At 39.3% G+C, this 18,132-nt stretch overlaps 1 protein-coding gene across 2 annotated transcripts in view; it reads left to right on the plus strand.

Annotated features, from left to right (window-relative positions):
• Window positions 1–18,132, plus strand: part of NR6A1 (nuclear receptor subfamily 6 group A member 1) — a 209,713-nt gene that overhangs the window by 160,328 nt on the left and 31,253 nt on the right. For both annotated transcript variants that reach the window (XM_067743347.1, XM_067743348.1), the window contains exons 3-4: window positions 6,217–6,459; window positions 15,580–15,635. In XM_067743347.1, the coding sequence (XP_067599448.1) occupies window positions 6,217–6,459; window positions 15,580–15,635 (299 nt within the window). The remainder of the gene's footprint in view (window positions 1–6,216; window positions 6,460–15,579; window positions 15,636–18,132) is intronic.

Below are 18,132 nucleotides of genomic sequence, written 5' to 3' on the forward strand. Positions count from 1 at the left end.
CCCAGTGTGTCGTAACCACAAAATCAGTGTATTTTAAACTTTTTACAATTTGATCCATAGTACATTGTAATCCACTGCACACATGTCCACACAGACATAAAATGCACACACTTTAATTGAAAGGAAGGTTTCACAATATTCACCCTTACTACATGTGATGCACTTTGATATTTTCTTTCACTTCTTCTAAAAATGCTAGTCGTGATGCTATGGGTTATGACATAATTTCGAAAACACTGCACTAAGCCATAGTATTTATTCATTTATTCATTCATTCATTCATTCAACAAGATGAGCTTCTTCTGTGTAGCAGTCATGGTACCAGATGTTACTGTTAATGGTTTTGTTTTTTCTTTTAATATATTTATTTATTTATTTTTGGCTGAGTTGGGTCTTTGTTGCTGCACGCAGGCTTTCTCTACTTGCAGCTACCGGGGGCTACTGTTCGTTGCGGTGCGCAGGCTTCTCATTGCAGTGGCTTCTCTTGTTGCAGAGCACGAGCTCTAGGTGTGCGGGCTTCAGTAGTTGTGGCTCACAGCCTCTAGAGTGCAGGCTCAGTAGTTGTGGTGCACGGGCTTAGTTGCTCTGCGGCATGTGGGATCTTCCCGGACTAGGGCTCAAACCTGTGTCCCCTGCATTGGCAGGTGGATTCTTAAGCACTGTGCCACCAGGGAAGCCCACTGTTAATGTTTTCGATTGAGACTTAATACTGCAGTATAATCTTGGTTAGGTGTAACTAAGGGATCCTGCCACTTTTATAAGACAAGAACCTCAGTATTGTAAAATTCTGGTCAGATTGACGACCAGATAGATTCATTTATAAATATCCTTGTATTCATTTACTTTTTGTTCTTGCTAAATGATGTAGAAACAGGAACATCGATTTGTGTGAGCGGGCGCGTGTCATTGGTACCCTGAAGAGATGTTGCTAGGGCTCTTACCTGGTTCCGATTGTTATTAATCTTCTAAGCCAACCATATCAGCTGCTTATTCATCATTTTCATTATTTCCTTTGAACTTGATGTTTCTGCCTCTGAAGATTAATCTGTGTTCATAGTGACCCTAACCGAGCTCTGTATTAGCCCTTCTCTCTCTACACAAGAGTGTTAATGTGTGAAGAAATGAAAATTATATGATAGTTCCTGTTACCTGCCTTAGAATCATTTCTGATTAAAAATAAATTCTTAAGATTGTTTATAAGTTTTGAAAGACTATAGCAAAGACAAGCATGTTACCTTCCTTTCTAACAATGCCCATGTGTGGTTACATTTATTTCTCATGAGTAACCAGCAAGCATCCTTGAGAACATCTTGCAGGAGAAGAATTCTGAGCAAATCATGACTGTTTTACATATAGAGGGGTAGGACATAGCTTGATGTTGTATCTGTGGATATTTCTGGGTAACTTATCTTGAGTTAGTCTTGCTGAAGATTAGTAAACTATATTGGCTATTCTAGAAATGAATGAGATTGTTTTGAGGAAAACCCAAGTTAGAGGTTTCTAGCGCCAAAATTGAGACATTACTTTATATGCCAGTTGTTTCTTCTGCTTATACCCTCCTCTCCTTTCACTTGTCTAACTGATAGGCATACTTCAGAATTCACCTCCTCTAGGAAATCTGTTATTACCTTACCCTGCCACCAGACTGACTGAATACTCCTCCTTTGTGCTAGTGGAATTTTTCAAGTTTTTTTAAGTTAGAAAAAAAAAAAAGACAGTCAACAATATTGTCTAGTACTTTAGAGTTCATAAAGCTGTCTCATTCTAATACAGACCATGAGGAAGCTAGAGCTCCATGTCATTTATAGGTAATCTGTTAACTCATTGATTCTCACAACAGTTCCTTGAAGAAGGTAGTATGATCCACATTTTATATAGACTAGAAACTGAGGTACCTCTGGAGAGGTTAAGAAGCTTTCCAAAGTCACACAGGAAGTAAGTCATAGAGCCTAGATTTGAACCCAAGGATTCTGACTTTAGAGACCAAGTTCTTAATCTCTATGTTCTACTGCCTCTGCTCAGAAGATTTTGGAGAGCTGACAGTTGTCTCTTTCCTTTCCATCATTGAGTTGAGACTTACCTTGCCATGGGGCCCGAGTTCAACTCTACCTCCCCACCCAATCCTCTTCCCTTGACTGCCAGGCAAATCTGTTTACCTAATGCCAGTCTTCTCAATTAAAGTTTAAAGTTCTTAAAAACTGTCTTAGTGTTCACCCTCCTCTCTTCTCTTACTCATGGGGAGGAGAGCAAAAGAGGAAGTTTCCAATAGTTTTTACTTTAATGTTTGATTTTTTCCCCCTTCATTCATCAATTTTCAGAATACTGAATTGGTGTCCTAGAAACCTCCAGTGGTAACTCATGAAGTTTTTCTTTTTAATATTATTATGAACTCATTGATTTTTATATCTGAAGTGTTTTAATCCATTGCCATCATTCTTTTTGATGCATAGTCTGCTCCATTTAAGGCCAATGGGAGGCTTTTATGTTGCTCCCTGTATCCTTTTGACATAACCCCATTATTAGTCTTGGGTAGTACAAGACTCATCTTGTATACATTCTGCCTCAAACCTGAAATCAACCATTTCTCTTAGGAGTCCTGGCTCCTGTTCATAGGAAATGGTATTTTTAGAGTACACTGAGCCCTTTTACCTTCTAGTATTCCTGATCAAGACAAACATTGAACTTCTCTGATAAATTAGTAAGAGTCTTCTCTCCTACTGTTTTTTAACCCATTGCTATTTTTGTAGATAGCAAGCTGCCTTGTTCAGAGTTTTAAATACCTATCATTTTTCAAACCCTCAGATTTTCATCAACAACTCTGTCTGTTATCTTACTGAGCACTACAGTTACTAAGAGCCATAGTTTCTACTTTGTTTTTGTTGCTATTGTTTCTGTTGGTGGTGTTGTTTTATATGTATATATATATATATATTTTAATTCAAGTATGGTTGATTTACAATATTAGTTTCAAGTGTACAACACAGTGATTCAATATTTTTGTAGATTATACTCCATTTAAAATTATAAAATATTGGCTGTGTTCCCATAGTCTCTACTTTGAAGTGCTTATTTGCCTGATTTTTTTCCCCGTTATATTTTCAGGTAGACTAACAGATTAAGAACATTGAATAGATTAAGAGTGCTATATGGTTATGAATATCTCCTTTGTGTTGTTAGGCTCACTAGTAAAAGAATACTGTAGATGTAATGAATCTGAAATTTCAGATTTCATGTGAGGAATATAACATGATATCCTTATGTAAAAGATAGACAAATTTCAGTGAGGCATATAACATGATATCCTTATGTATAAGATAGAGAAATGTCTGGCCTAATTAACAGACAAAACTAGTTGAACAGATGTTTCCAGCTGGTTAATTTGGTTAAGTCAGATTGAGAAGGGGCTCCAACAGCTTGCCTGAGGCCACATTTCTGTTGAATATTGTTTTAAGGTTGGAAATGAAAATGATCTAATATTGACCATACAATATTAGAGAAAAGGAGGAGGAGTGAGAAATAACTAATATACTGGGTGGCAGGACCGGATCCCCAAAGAGTTCCATAGACCAGAATGACACATAGAATTTCTTATATAAAGATAAATTTGATCAAAGACAAGTGTAAAATCCTACCATTGGGTTTAGAAATCCTACACTTCCCAAGAATGGAATAAGAAAGACATGCGTTAATGTTAATATGTGATAAATACTTCAGGATTTAGATGTCTGTGAACCAGATGTGAATTAAATGTCGGGGGGGATTGGAAATACATCAGTCTCAAAATCAGAAAGTCTTGAATTCTAATTTCAGTTCCACTCCTGATTATATAACCAATTAAATTTCCTTACCTCTTTAAGCTTCATTTTTTTCCCATTATAAAATGTGTAGCATTTTTGTAGCATAGCATTGATAATTATAAAATACTATGTATATACTGGTGTTGATAGCTGCAGATACATAAACAAAACTAATTGAGTCTTAAATTGAGAAAATCAAACCATTTAGTTCTGGATACTTTGTTTTACGAGAAATTTTGATACTATATGATTAAGAATAAGAAATAGGAGAAGAAAAATTAGGAACCCCACTTATCTTTAAATCTCTGAATGGTTGGTATATGAACTAGGCTAGGTTATACATTTATTTTTTGCCCGTGAGCACGTAACTCAGGGCAATGAGGAAAGCTTCAGGTTAATAGACTCTGGCTCAGTGTAAAGAAAAGCTTTTGAACCATTAAAACTATCTAAAACGGAATGAATGGAATGAAGTACCTTACTGAGTCACTGGATATGTGCAAGTAGAGTTCCAACCCCTTGTCTTGGAATATCGTAGAGGGAGTTCATTTCATGCCTCAGATAAAGGTCTGTTGGAGCCAATTTCTAAGGCCCTTTCTTAACTCTTAAGATTCTTGATTCTGTAATATGGGGATAAAGATACCTCTCACAGTCATTGAGATGAATAAATAAGACAGTAAAAACTTCTTGAACACTGCATGGTACACGCTTGGTACTCACCGAATTTTCTTTGCCGTATCTATAAGATAAAAATAATCCATGCCCTGGTCTTGGTACAAGTGAGATAATGAATGTAAACATACTTTAAATACCCTTCAAGTCCTTTATAAGAATCAGTGGTGCAGAAATCTCTATCTGACATCTGGACAAGCACCATTTGGGACAGTTTGCTTCTTTCTGTTTGTTCATTTACAAAGGGAGACCTTGGCTTTTTTTAAGCTGTGTGTGTGTGTGTGTGTGTGCGCGCGCGTGCGTGTGCGTGTGCGTGTGCGTGTGTGTGTGTGTGTGTGTGTGTGTGTGTGTGTGTGTGTTTCCCAAGGGAAGGGCCTGACTTACCTGCGTAGAATGGATAGATTTGCCTTGCCGTGGCCACAGAGTATGTTGGTTAGGTACATAGACTTTGGGGGTTCCAGCCCTAGTTCCCTTTCTTACTAGATGGGTGACTGTTGAAGAGTGATATTACCTCATGAGCTTCATGAGTTTCCTCAGCTGTAAAATAAGGGTACCTCAGTTAGGTTTGTTGTGATGATTCAGCACAATAACACGTGTTAGGTGCTTGGCACAGATCAGAATCTTTGCAGGAGGTTTCTTTTTTCCTTTTTGTTTTTTTAATTGAGGTATATAGTTGATTTACAGTGTTCAGGTGTACAGCAGAGTGATTTGGTTATATACATATTTAGATTCTTTTCCATTATAGGTTATTACAAGACAATGAATATAGTTCTCTGTGCTACACAGTAGGTCCTTGTTATCTATTTTATATATAGTAGTATGTATCTGTTAATCCCAGATTCCCAGTTTATCCCTCCATCCTCCCTTTCCCCTTTGGTAACCAGAAGTTTGTTTTCTAAGTAATATAATATGTTATTTGTCTTTCTCTGCTGGAGGTTTCTTGGACCCACTACCAAGGTCTGACATAGTTCACCAAGGCACTTTTTTTTGTCATATGCCTGTTCTTTGGCAGTTGCTTGGTCCAAAGTGGAATTTGCTTGGTCCAAAGAGGAAGTGAAGAGCTATATTCCAGCCTGAATTTCTGCTTTGACTAATTTGTTTGTTGCTAGACAGTGAGTTCCTTGACTGTGGGGATTATGATGATGTATTTCTGAATACCCAATACCTAGTACAGCGCCTGGACACAGAGTAGATGTTCTGCTGGAATGTAAGCTTCACCAGGGTCTTTTATTCATTGCTGTATCCATGCCTTACAACAGTGCCTAGAAGAGAATAGTTGCTCAGTATATATCTATTGGATGCGTGGATGGCTTAGCTGGGCATGGAAGCTTCTTCGCTTGTTAATAATTATAACTATCATTTATTGGGTATATACCATATGCTGGGCACTTACATACATGGTAAGTAATCCTTACCACCTTCCTACAGGGTAGAAGTGATGGGCTGTTGCTAAAGAAGGTAAGGGAGAAGGAGGAGTCAAAGATACCTTCCAGGTTTCTGACTTGGTTACTGGTCCAAGTGATGATGAAACTCAGAGGAAGAAATGTGAGTTCTTTTTTTAGTTAGGCTATGTTTGTGGTATCTACAGGTAGATGCAGGAGTCTGTTCCTACAACAAGGACTTTAAAGATGCCACCTCTTTGCCAGTTAGCCTGGAGAGGGTAATGTTCTGGGTCTATCCAGGTTGCTAATTTTAGATCTGCAGGCTTAAAGCCATTATTTCCACTGTGTTCTAACTTGCATATGTTCAGTTTCTGTTCCAGATGATCGGGCTGAACAACGAACCTGTCTCATTTGTGGGGACCGCGCCACAGGCTTGCACTATGGAATCATCTCCTGTGAGGGGTGCAAAGGGTTTTTCAAGCGGAGCATTTGCAACAAGCGGGTATATCGGTGCAGTCGTGACAAGAACTGTGTCATGTCTCGGAAGCAGAGGAACAGATGCCAGTACTGCCGCCTGCTCAAATGCCTCCAGATGGGGATGAACCGGAAGGGTGAGTGGTGCTTGCGGCTCTGCTACCCACACTTCACCCATCACTTTATCTTTAGTGTCAGCCATTAAGCCTTGGAGTTATTCATTTCCCAAGCCTGCACTTGTACTGTGTACTCATAACCCAAAAATGAATCTTCCTACAGGGATCTCCCAGATTAGGTGGGAGAAAAGACTGGTGAGATGTTAAGGATCCTGTGAGAATGAATGCACAGGGTCCATGTGACAAGACCCCAATTAACAATCAGGTACTAAGTAGGATTAATATACTCCACTAGTTCTTTTTTCAGGGCATGATGAAAGGAAGCAGGAATTTTATATGAAATGGCAGGAAGGCAGTAGGTCCCCTGAATGTGTTATCATTTTGTTTGGTATAAGCATGGCATACTCAGGTTGGGCATACCCAGAAATCTGCATCCAGGTTGGTGAAGAATTTGGGATTTATTGGGAAGTTTTCCAAGAGCCATTAGCCTAAGATGACATGAATAAACCAATATTCTAAGGGGGTTAATCCAGAGGGCAGCTTTGAAGAATGGATTGGGGTGGGGGAAGCAGAAAAAACACTTAGAAAGTATTTAGAAGAGTCCACAAGAAAGGTATGAAGGATCTGAAGGAGAGGAGGAGGGGAAAGTAATGGCACAGATGGGGAGATGTGGGAGAAGCTCACCTGATAGGAGTTGGTGACATACTGACTATTGGGCAGTACCAGAGGTTGAAGCTGATAATTCGAATTAAAGTAAATTAATTGGGGCTTCCCTGGTGGCACAGTGGTTGAGAGTCCGCCTGCCGATGCAGGGGACACGGGTTCGTGCCCCAATCTGAGAAGATCCCACATGCCGTGGAGCGGCTGGGTCCGTGAGCCATGACCGCTGAGCCTGCGAGTCCGGAGCCTGTGCTCCACAACGGGAGAGGCCACAACAGTGAGAGGCCCGTGTGCCGCAAAAAAAAAGTAAATTAATTAATAAAAGAATGGGGCAAAATGTTGACCTTGGTAGGTGCTGAATTTGAAGTACCTGAGAAGGACACACACATAGATGTCCACTAAGGAAGTCGGATTGGAACTGAGCTGAAAAGTCCTGCTTACAAGTAGAAGTTTGTGGAGCTATTGGCATAGAGGTGGTAAAGTTTTGTTAGTGGGTAGAAGTCACCCAAAGAGAGAACTTGGATACAGAAGAGGAAGAGGGCCAATGTCAGAACTTTAGGAGTATTCTCATGGAGGGTGGAGAGCCTTGCAGTGTAGTTCAGTAAAAGAATAGAGGTTCAGGAGGGGAGAGGTTGGTGACAGACTAGCTCTGTGACCTTGGGCAGTTTGCTTTATGTCTCTGATGCTAAATCTTACCTTTAAAATGGTATGATAATACTTAACTTTCAGAGCTCTGTAGAGGATTAAATATGACTATGTATATAAAATACCCAGCGAGGTATTAAGAGCTCATAGTAGTAGTATGGGGTGGGGATTAGTCAGATTTAATGAATTGTTCAAATTGGTTTTGTAGCAGACACTTCAGACTGGTTTTTTAAATTGTGTATGGGATAATAAGATTTTTTTGAAAACTTGCCTATTATGAAGAGAGGTAAGAGAGATACAGAAGGGCATTTAGGTAAATATAGGTCATTTATAATTTACTTACAATACTAATATTTACTGAGCATTGTGTGTACCAAAAAGTCTTGTATACTTTCTATGCATTATCTCATTAAATACACACAACAACCCTATTGTTAACTATTACCCTCAGTGTACAGAGGCAGCTTAGGGAGGTAAAATGACTTACAAGTAGTTGGATTAGTGGTTGTTGTATTGACAGTTAATAATTTTTAAAATGTAATTTGTTATTAATCAAGCAAAACTTGTACCTAACCAGATGGACAACACACTGCTTCACATGTCTACTGTATGGGATAACTAGTTGCGTGTTGGAATGTACTATATTTACTGAATGATAAAAACATTTAATAGGGCATTTAAACTGTTACCAACTTTGTCCCCTGTCTATGTTTCTAACCTCATTTGTCCAGAATTTACTGTACCTCAAGCATGCCTTGCACTGTCCTGCCTGTGCTAGTTTCCTTCCGCTACCTAGAAATCCTCTCCCTTCCCCACTATCAGTTTACTCCTGCAGAAATCCTTACAAGCCACCAAGTAATGTATTGAAGAGAGAGTCTGGTCATCTGACTTGGTTTTGGTCTACAGTTTTCTCATCTTCCTTTGTTGCCTTCACTGAGAGTATTTTATCAAAGCATATTTATGAGTTGCTTTCTTGACTACTCTCTCTGATGAATCGTCCTGCTTATTCAGTCATGAGTGTGAGATTCTGAGGCTTTCAGCCAAACTTGCCTCTTCCAGGGAGGAAGAAGCTTACCCAACATAACCCCTCTAACCATAGCCAGGAGAAGATGACACATGAGGTGTGAGGGATGTAGAGCTGCCTTCCTAGGCCCGTTTGCATGCAGAGCAGACAGGCTCAGTTGCATGGTGAAGGCTGCGTCTCAGAGAGAAACCCTGCCACCTCCTGGTTGGTGCTGAGAAAGCAGAATTAAAATTGCAGTTGCCGCTGGAGTATTTTTGGGGTGATGGAACTATGGTGTTTGACACATAATTTTATGCATCTGTCAAAAGCTATAGAACTGAGCACCACAAAAGAAGTGAATTTCACTGTATATAAATTTTTTTTAAGCAACCAGTATGGTGGGCAGGGGTGGAGAGAGACTGTAGCATTTAGCAAATGAGTCTAATATTACAAATAAATCACATAGCCACACTGAAGGGAACGAGCTGGCCTTGGAAAATAGTGTTTTGACTGTATGCTGTTAAAACTGAAGACAAAAAGAACTGTATACAAACAAAGCACTCTGGTTTATAAATTTGATTCTCTCAAGGTTATGGTTTAGGAATTCTTTCACTACTTTCTTTGTATACTAGGGTTGAACAAATAAGGAAATAAACTGTTGATAATGAGAGTTGGGTTTCTCACATCAGGGAAAGAAGTTATAAATCAGGAAAGGGGAAGGCTAGAATGAAACCTCTGGTACTAGATTGGAGTCAGAGGTTATTGTAATATGGAGTCATGTTTAGATAGATTAAAAAAACATAGATGTGTGTGTAGATACATGAGTTGGTATACATACATATATTTCCTAGCTCAGCCATTGAGAAGGGCTAGAAGCAATGACACCCCCAATAGTAACGAGCACACCTAGCGTCCATATCTTGGTTTCTAAATATCAATAAAAGGAATCAGAAGTCCTTGGAGAACTGGTTGATTTTAGGGCTGAGGCAGGGAATATATAAGATGAGTCTGGAGCATCTTGTGGTGCCGGAAAGTTAGAAGGTGCTATATATATATATATATATATATATATATATATATATATATATATATATATAAGTTTATAACCCAAAGAATAAAATATCCATGAGTTCATACTGATAAAATGAACTGAATAAATAGAGGAATGATGATTCTTCCTTACAGAGGAATTCTAGTAAGTGTTGAAAAAATGAGGGAAATAGAAAATCACCATTAGAACACCACAGTAGTTGCTATAGGCAAGATCCACTGATGGATGCTAAAATAAGAGAGCATGGGTTTAAACAGAAACAGAATATTTAGAATAGTCTCAGAATATTTAGTAATTACAAAGAGAAAAATAGTACATTTCAGTAGGAAATTCTGACAGATATCACTTTAGCCAAAGGATCAAGAGTAACATCAGTGTGTTTACATTGACATCATGTACCCCCTGATATGATCACTAAGAAGGGCACGCATATACGTATGCACATATACACACACAGGGATGGATAGATTTATCCCCAGTCTCATCATGAGAAAACATACAAGCCCAAATTGAGCAATATTCTTCAAAATAACTGGCATTCTACAAAATACTCTCCGTAAGTGTCAAGGTCACAAAAGATAAGGAAAGACTAAGCAACTGTCACAGATTGGAGGAGACTATGGAAACATAACTGCTACATGCATTGTGAGATCCTGGATTGGATTCTGGAACAGAAAAGGGACATTAATAGAACTGGGAAAATCTGAATAAAGTCTTTGGTGAATAGTGTTCTACCAAAGTTAATTTTCTAGTTCTGATGAATGATCTATGGCTATGTAAGCTTAGTTAACAGAAGGGGAAGCTGGGTGTAGAGTATACGGGAATTCTCTGTACTGTTTTTGCAATTGTTCTATAAATCTAAACTTAACCTCAAAATTTTAAAAATTAACTGTTAAAAAATACAGCTGTCACGTGTGAGCCTACACTCAGCCTATGCCCCCCATCTCTGGACATAGATATCTTTTCAGACCTTGAACTTGGCTGGTAGGGAAATTAATTAGCAAAGCAATGAGGGAGATTTAAATAAGTGTGGTGAGTAGAGGCTGGGCCCTTTCTGTCCATCCCCACTACTACACCAATACCCCCGAAACACATCCTCCTCGTACATCTTGCAGTCTTTAGGTAAAGTCGGGCTCCTCAGAATGATTCTCAAGACCTCTGGCATCCCTTCCCTCTCCCTTCTGCTCTTCCCACATAATCCAGTTCTCCAAGAACTCGGGGATATTTCATGTTTTGGGGGCTTTGCACATTTGGTTTCATCTTCCTGGAATGTTCTACCCCCTCTTCTTCACCTGACTATATATACTTTTCATTCTAGACTCAGCTTTTATTTGTAACATCCTCTAAGACGCCTTCTCTGACACCACCCCCCACCATATAACCCTTTTGTGCTTCCATCGCCCTTTTTTGCTCTCTGCATAACGCTGATCACCTTGTGCTCTTTGTCTGTGTACTTGTCTGTTTCCCCCACTGCCCCCATTATTAGACAGTGATCCTCTCATGGGCCATGACCAAGTCCTACTTTTCTCGTGTCCCAATTAGTGTAGGATGCTTCCTGGTTTGATGAATTGACTGTGGTGGTGGCGGGGGCAGGGTAGGAAATGGGATGGGAGAAATATTGTTAAAATCATCAGAGGCAAGAGGAAGCTACACTGAGCCACATGGGGAATTCATATCAGTTAAGTAATTATGCGAAAATACTTAAAATTCCCATAACTTTGTTGTCTCATAACTTGCTAGATAACTAGTTCAAAAGTGAAAAGGTTAAGGAAAGCTTGGAGGAGGTTGCTGTTTGTAGAACGACATTGTTGAGACAGTGATCCTGTGGCATTGCCGTATCACTTTACCAGGATAAAAATGGAGCACCGAGAAATCTCAAGGAGAGATAATATTTGAGCAGAATCTTGAAGGAATAGAAGTTCAAGCTCCTTACAAACTTAGAGCTTTGTAAAAATGGCTCCCGCTTCTGTCCCTCTCTCTTCTTCCGTGTGTGTGTTCTTAACTATTTGGGAGTAAGTTACAGATTTCATTCCCCTTTCCTTCTAACATAACCACAGCACTATTATCAAAATCAGGAAATTTAACATGACATAATACTATTAACTAATTGCAGACCGTATTTAGATTTCACTTGTTATCCCAATGTCCTTTGTAGCAATTTCTATTTTCTCATCTAGGAGCCAATCCAAAATCACACATTATATTTAGTTCTTAGGTCTTTTTAATCTCCTTTTATCTGAAGTAGTTCCTCATTCTTTTCTTGTCTTTAATAACATTGTCAATTTTTAAGAAAACAAATCATTTATTTTGTAGACTGTCCCTCAATTTGGGTTTGTCACTTTCCTCACAATTAGGTTGCGGTTATGCAGTTTTGGCAAGAATGCCACAAAAGCTATGTTGTGTCCTTTTAGTGCATCCTATCTAGAGCACATGGTGTAAGTTTGTCCCATTATTGGTCATTTTAAGTTGAGTCACTTAGTTAAGGTGGTGTCACTTGGGTAACGTGGTGGTGTTAGATTTTTCCACTGTGAAGTTTCTTTCTCAATAGAGGCAGCAACACGTGCAGAGGCAAAACTGTGTTGTAAAACAGCATGGCATGTTCAAGAACTAACAAATAGTTCTCTGTAGGTACAGTGTAACATTTTTGGCTAAAGATGAGGATGGAGAGTCCCATAAGAACCAGATCACAGAGGGTCTTGAATGCCAAGCTAGGGAGCTTGTATTTAATTAGCCCATAGACCACAGGGAAGCACCAGTGGATTTTGAACAGCGCTTTGATGTAGTTAGCTTTATGTCTTTCTACCTTTCTGGTTTCTGGGTTTGGTTGGCTACCCAGGCCTAAGCAAGTGAGGAATAGTAGGTACATGAGTTCTAGAGCAGAAAAAGTATTTGTGCTTCTTCTGAGTAGATAGAAGAACCATAGCTGGTGCCATTCTCTTAGGCTTAGACGAGAGGTGCAACAGAACTGTTCCTGTGATCCTATACCCAGAAGGCCTTTGTTCTGTTGTTTTATTTTAATAACTTCACTACCAGAAGACTCTCAGCCCTGCTGAAAAACTTGCTCTTAGCTCAGTGTAGCATCAAGGAACAAGCACAACTTTAGAATCAGAAAACCTAAATTGAAATCCCAGCTCTGTCAGTTCTTCGCCGAATAACCTTGAGCAAGTTGCTTTTCCTCTTTGAGCTTTCGTTTCCTCGTGTCTAAACTGCATAGGATAATAATAATGTATATACTTTTTAAGGTTGTTGTGAGGATCAAATGCAATCTCATGTATCTGAATATAAGTTTTAAAATATGATCCAGGTTCTTAACAGAGGCACTGTGACATGTGGTATTGCTGCCCACACCTCAGGCAGTATCATGCCGTCTTAACAGATGTTACCATCTCTGATTAAACCAGTTGTTTATGTTCTTCTTTAAATTATATTTTTGAAAAAATCAAAGTTAATTTTCAAATGGAATTTTTATCACTTCAGTGAATGGCAAATCAGTATTTTTAATGCACATTAGGATAAATGTATAATTAAGAGTTTAAGCACCACCTAAAATTAGTTTCTCCAATGGGATGCACACACACTTCAGGAAATTGTAGTGTTGGAAAGAAGGTTGGTCTTAATCTGATAGTCTGGTTCTGATATTTAGTTTCTATCACCCTAAGCAAAATACTTCATTTTTCTGAGCATCAGAGTCATCTGTTCAGTGGGAGTGATAATACTAATACTTTCCTCATGGGTTAATTTTACCGATGATACTATCTAACACGTATAGGAGTTTCTTACTCCAGGTGGGGTTGAGGGACAACACGAGTTTTTAGATATCAGAAGGTGAAATTGGCAAGATGTAAATCTTTAAGATTTGTGGCCCTTTAAACAAAAAGGAAAGCAAGTTGAGTTCCTTCCTCACCTCCAAGACACTGAGAGTGGAGTATCAAGTGAGAAATAGTCAGTGTTCTATCTGCCAGTGACAGATCTTTGTTCTGTACCTGTGAGCTGAAGCAAAGACGTGTGAGATATCAGTATTGGAAATATGAGTATCTGAAGACTGTCATTGACCCTGGAACAGCAGAGGAGGAATTTTAAGTATGTTTAGAACTTGAAATAAGGTTGAAAGAGAGCTTCTAGACAACAACCAGCATGCATCTAGATAATATATATCTAGCTGTCTATGTTTCTTGACCCAAATTCACAGCAGCCTTGTAAAGCAGGCTGTTACCTCCTACTTCATATGCCAGCCCCTGTGCTTGGTGCTTTAGCTAAATTATATATTATCCTCACAATACCCCATAAGACAGGTTCCAATAGCCCTCTTTATTCTTAAGTAAACTGAAGTTCAGAGAGATGAAAAAAACTTGTCTGTAATTACACAGACCTGGCAGAAACTGGATTTAGACTCAAGCTTGTCTAATTCTGAGTGTGTGATCTTCTAAGACTAAGAATAATGGCTGCTTTAAGGAAAATGAACTTCCTGTCAGCCTTTCAGTTACCACAGGTAACTGTTAGACTTGGAGCCCTTAGCTTTTGAGGCAACCAGCCCTGCCCTAACGACTTTACAGGTTGTGCGTGTTAATTTTTTTTGGAGCCAGGTGTATTATAGCAAAGCTTGCTCTCACATGATGCCATTACTTCTCTGTTAATATTACCCTCTCCAAGCCACCTTCCACAGTTGCCATCACAAAGATTTTTCAAATATGCCAACATGACCACATCCTCCCCTGCATTCCATCTTATCCTCAGGCTCCTCTGCTAAAGTCCATACTCTTAGCCTGGCATCCAAGGCTCTCTATGATCTGGCCCCAGTTGGCCTCTTCAGCCTTATCTCTTGCTACTCTTCTCTCCCTCTCTCCCTCTCTCCCTCTCTCCCTCTCTCCCTCTCTCCCTCTCTCCCTCTCTCCCTCTCTCCCTCTCTCCCTCTCTCTGTCACACACACAGACACACACACACACACACGCGCTTACTTTCAACTTGAAGCTTTTCTGTATGCTGTCCACTCAACCTGGAGCACCCTTTTCCTGCCTGCATAAATCATATTTATCCTTTAAGACTAGGTTCAGAAGTTATATTTTCCAGAAAGCTTTGCCATACACCAGAACCCTTCTGTAATTGCAAATCAGGGGTTCCTTGTCTGTGCCCCGGTATTAAGTACTCTGTAAACAATGATGGTAATAGTGTTAGTAGTTGTTAATGAGGCTGGTACTATTTAAAGTCTGCTTTTTATAGTTAGGAAATGCTAAATAGCTTCTTTTTGTTGAATTACATGAGTGGGAAATCAACTGCAAGGGAACTCTACTGACTGCCTTTGTAGAAAAGAGCCAATGAGGTCAAAATTCTGAGTAATTAAAAAACAAAAAACCTGTTTTCCTCATCCTGCAAATTAGTCTCAAACCTAAACTAGAAATAAAAAATATTTTATTTTAAAATGGGAGTATTCTTTTTATCTCCCCCCCCCCGCCCCCTTGAATTTATCAAGGCCTTCAAATGCATTATCTTGGTAGGTTATTTGTAACTGTAGGACTATTAATAAGGCTGTCATCTTTGCTGAGCATATTGAATGTATACAGTGTGTGTAGTGTGTATCCAGTGCTTTGGGGACCCAAAAGTATCTGCTGCCTATGAGCTAGCCTGGAATGATGGAAAGAATATGTGCTTTGGGTCCAGAAAGATCGGTGTTTTAATCTTAGCTTCACCAATTACTACTTTATGCTTTTGGCCAAATAAGTTCTCTTTTTGTGCCTAGACTTCTGTGGGCATGCTTCTTACTGTCTTAACTTATGTTTCCTTCCAGCAATCAGAGAAGATGGCATGCCTGGAGGCCGGAATAAGAGCATTGGGCCAGTCCAGGTGAGTTCTAGGACTTACTCTTTGTGATCTACCCTGAAAGCTCAGGCCTCCAGATGCTCCTGTAGCTGCTCACCTTGATCCTCTTATCTGCTGCTAGGGGGAGCCATCTTTACTTTCATAACTGTGAAACTGCTTTTAGAGCCTGGATATGAAAGTGCGTTGAAAATCTTAAATATGTAAGATAATGGTTAAACTCCACTTGTGATGCCTCAACTCTTCCTAAGGATTTTTACAGAAGATGAATCCAATTCTGGTTCTAAAGCATCCAGAGGATTTTTTTTTTTTTTTTGGCCACACCACGCGGCTTATGGAATCTTAGTTCCTTGACCGGGAGTTGAACCCAGGCCCTCCGCAGTGAGAGCACGGAATCCTAACCACTGGACCACCAGGGAATTTCCCAGAGGACTTTTTATGTCAATCACTTAAGGTTGTAGTTACTTAGTCTGGCAGAAATCAGCAAGACTACTTTGCTGTTCAGTGTCACTAAAGATATTTCAGCAGAAAGTTCATTGATTGCCTGTTTGTAAAGTAGGGAAGGTAATACCCATTCAGTTCCACAAACATTTACTCAGTATTACTTACTCTGTACCAGGCCCCCTGTACTGTAAATTCAGTGTAGTGGGAAAGACAGATATGTAAACGGACATCATAATACAGTGGGTGATAACAGAGGTTGCCCAGGGAGTACAGAAAGAAGGGGCTTCTTTTCTGTTTGGACCAGAGCCATGGTTGAGGACTGAAGACACTCAGGAAAGACTCCCTGGAGAAGATAAAGTTTGAACTGAGTCTTCAAGGAAAAGGAAGAATTAGCTATGTTGAGAAGGGGTGGAAACCCAAACATCTTTTATTCCTGCTAGACAGAATAGACTGTACAAGGAATCTTCAAGGAATGGCAAGGAGTTCATTCACTCAGGCTACAGCACTGCGCACATGTTGTGAAGTGGCAGGAGATAAGGCAGATTCCTTGAGTTTGGAATCAGTTCTCTAAAAAGTGGCCTTCAACTAACTTTGATTATAGCTCCTTCAGTAAAGCCTTTGTGGGGCCAGCCTGCATCGCTTGTTCTTACTTGGCCAGCAGAAGAACTTCATCATGATAGAGAACTGGATCTGCTTACGACCCATGAAGTGAATCCTTCAGTACCCTAGTGGGCAGGGACCATGATTCAAGAATTATGGGGGTAGACCAAGAGGCAACTACTAAAAGGTTTTAAGTAGAAAGAGGGATATGGTCAAATTTGCATTTTGGAAAGATCGTTCTAGCCATGTAAATTGTTTATGAGGAGCTGGGTGAGGGTCAGTGAAACTGGTAGCAGAGAAAAAGCAGTTAAAAGGGTTTTACAGAAATCCAGGCGAGAGATATAGACAGTGTGGTTTCAAGTAGAACAGTGATAGTGCAGATTGAAGAGAGGGAATAGATTCAAGAAATGTTTTATAGGTAAAATTGATAGGATTTATCCAATTGAATGTGAGGGAATGAGAGAAAGACAGGAATTCAGAGTTGGTTTGAGACATACGCTGATGATGTATGGGAGGGTTTTCTGTCACATGAGCTTGGTACACATATGCACTCAGGTGTGGGGTGTGTGCTGCATTCATTCTCCTTTTAAAATCAAACATTTTTATTCATTTATTCAAGTCATATGTGTCTCTTGCAAATTAATTTATTTCGGTCTCCATTCATAGCTGCTCTTTTTTGCGTGGTAGAAAACATGTAACAGGAAATACACCTCCTTAACAAATTGTTAAGTATACAGTACAGTAGTGTCAACTATATGCACATTCCGTACAGCAGATCTCTAGAACTTCTTAATCTTATCACTGAAACTTTATACCTACTGAACAGCAACTCCTCATTTCATCCTCCCCCCAGTTCCTGGCAACCACCATTCTACTTTCTGCTTCTAAGAGTTTGACAACTTTTGATACCTCATATAAGTGGAATCATGCAGGACTTGTCCTTCTGTGACTGCCTTATTTTGCTTAGCATAATGTCCTCAAGTTTCATCCATGTTGCAGCATATGACAGGATTCCTTCTTTTTTAAGGCTGAGTAATATTCCACTGTATGTATGTAGCACATTTTTTGGTTTTTGTTTGTTTTTGCTTTGTGTTTTTAATTTTTATTGGAGTATAGTTGACTTTATGATGTTGTGTTAGTTTCTGCTATGCAGCAAAGTGAATCAGTTATACATATACATATATCCACTCTTTTTTAGATTCTTTCCCCATATAGGTCATTAGAGTATTGAGTAGAGTTCCCAGTGCTGTAGAGTAGGTCCTTTTTAGTTATCTGTTTTATATGTAGTAGTGTCTATATCTCAATCCTAATCTCCCAATTTATCCCCCCCCATTCCCCCCGGTAACCATAAGTTTGTTTTCTACATCTGTGACTTTATTTCTGTTTTGTAAATAAGTTCATTTGTACCATTTTTTAAGATTCTACATATAAGTGATATCATATGATATTTTCTTTGTCTTACTTCACTCAGTATGACAAT

Source organism: Pseudorca crassidens, chromosome 7, assembly GCF_039906515.1.
Source record: "Pseudorca crassidens isolate mPseCra1 chromosome 7, mPseCra1.hap1, whole genome shotgun sequence".
Lineage (NCBI taxonomy): Eukaryota > Metazoa > Chordata > Mammalia > Artiodactyla > Delphinidae > Pseudorca > Pseudorca crassidens.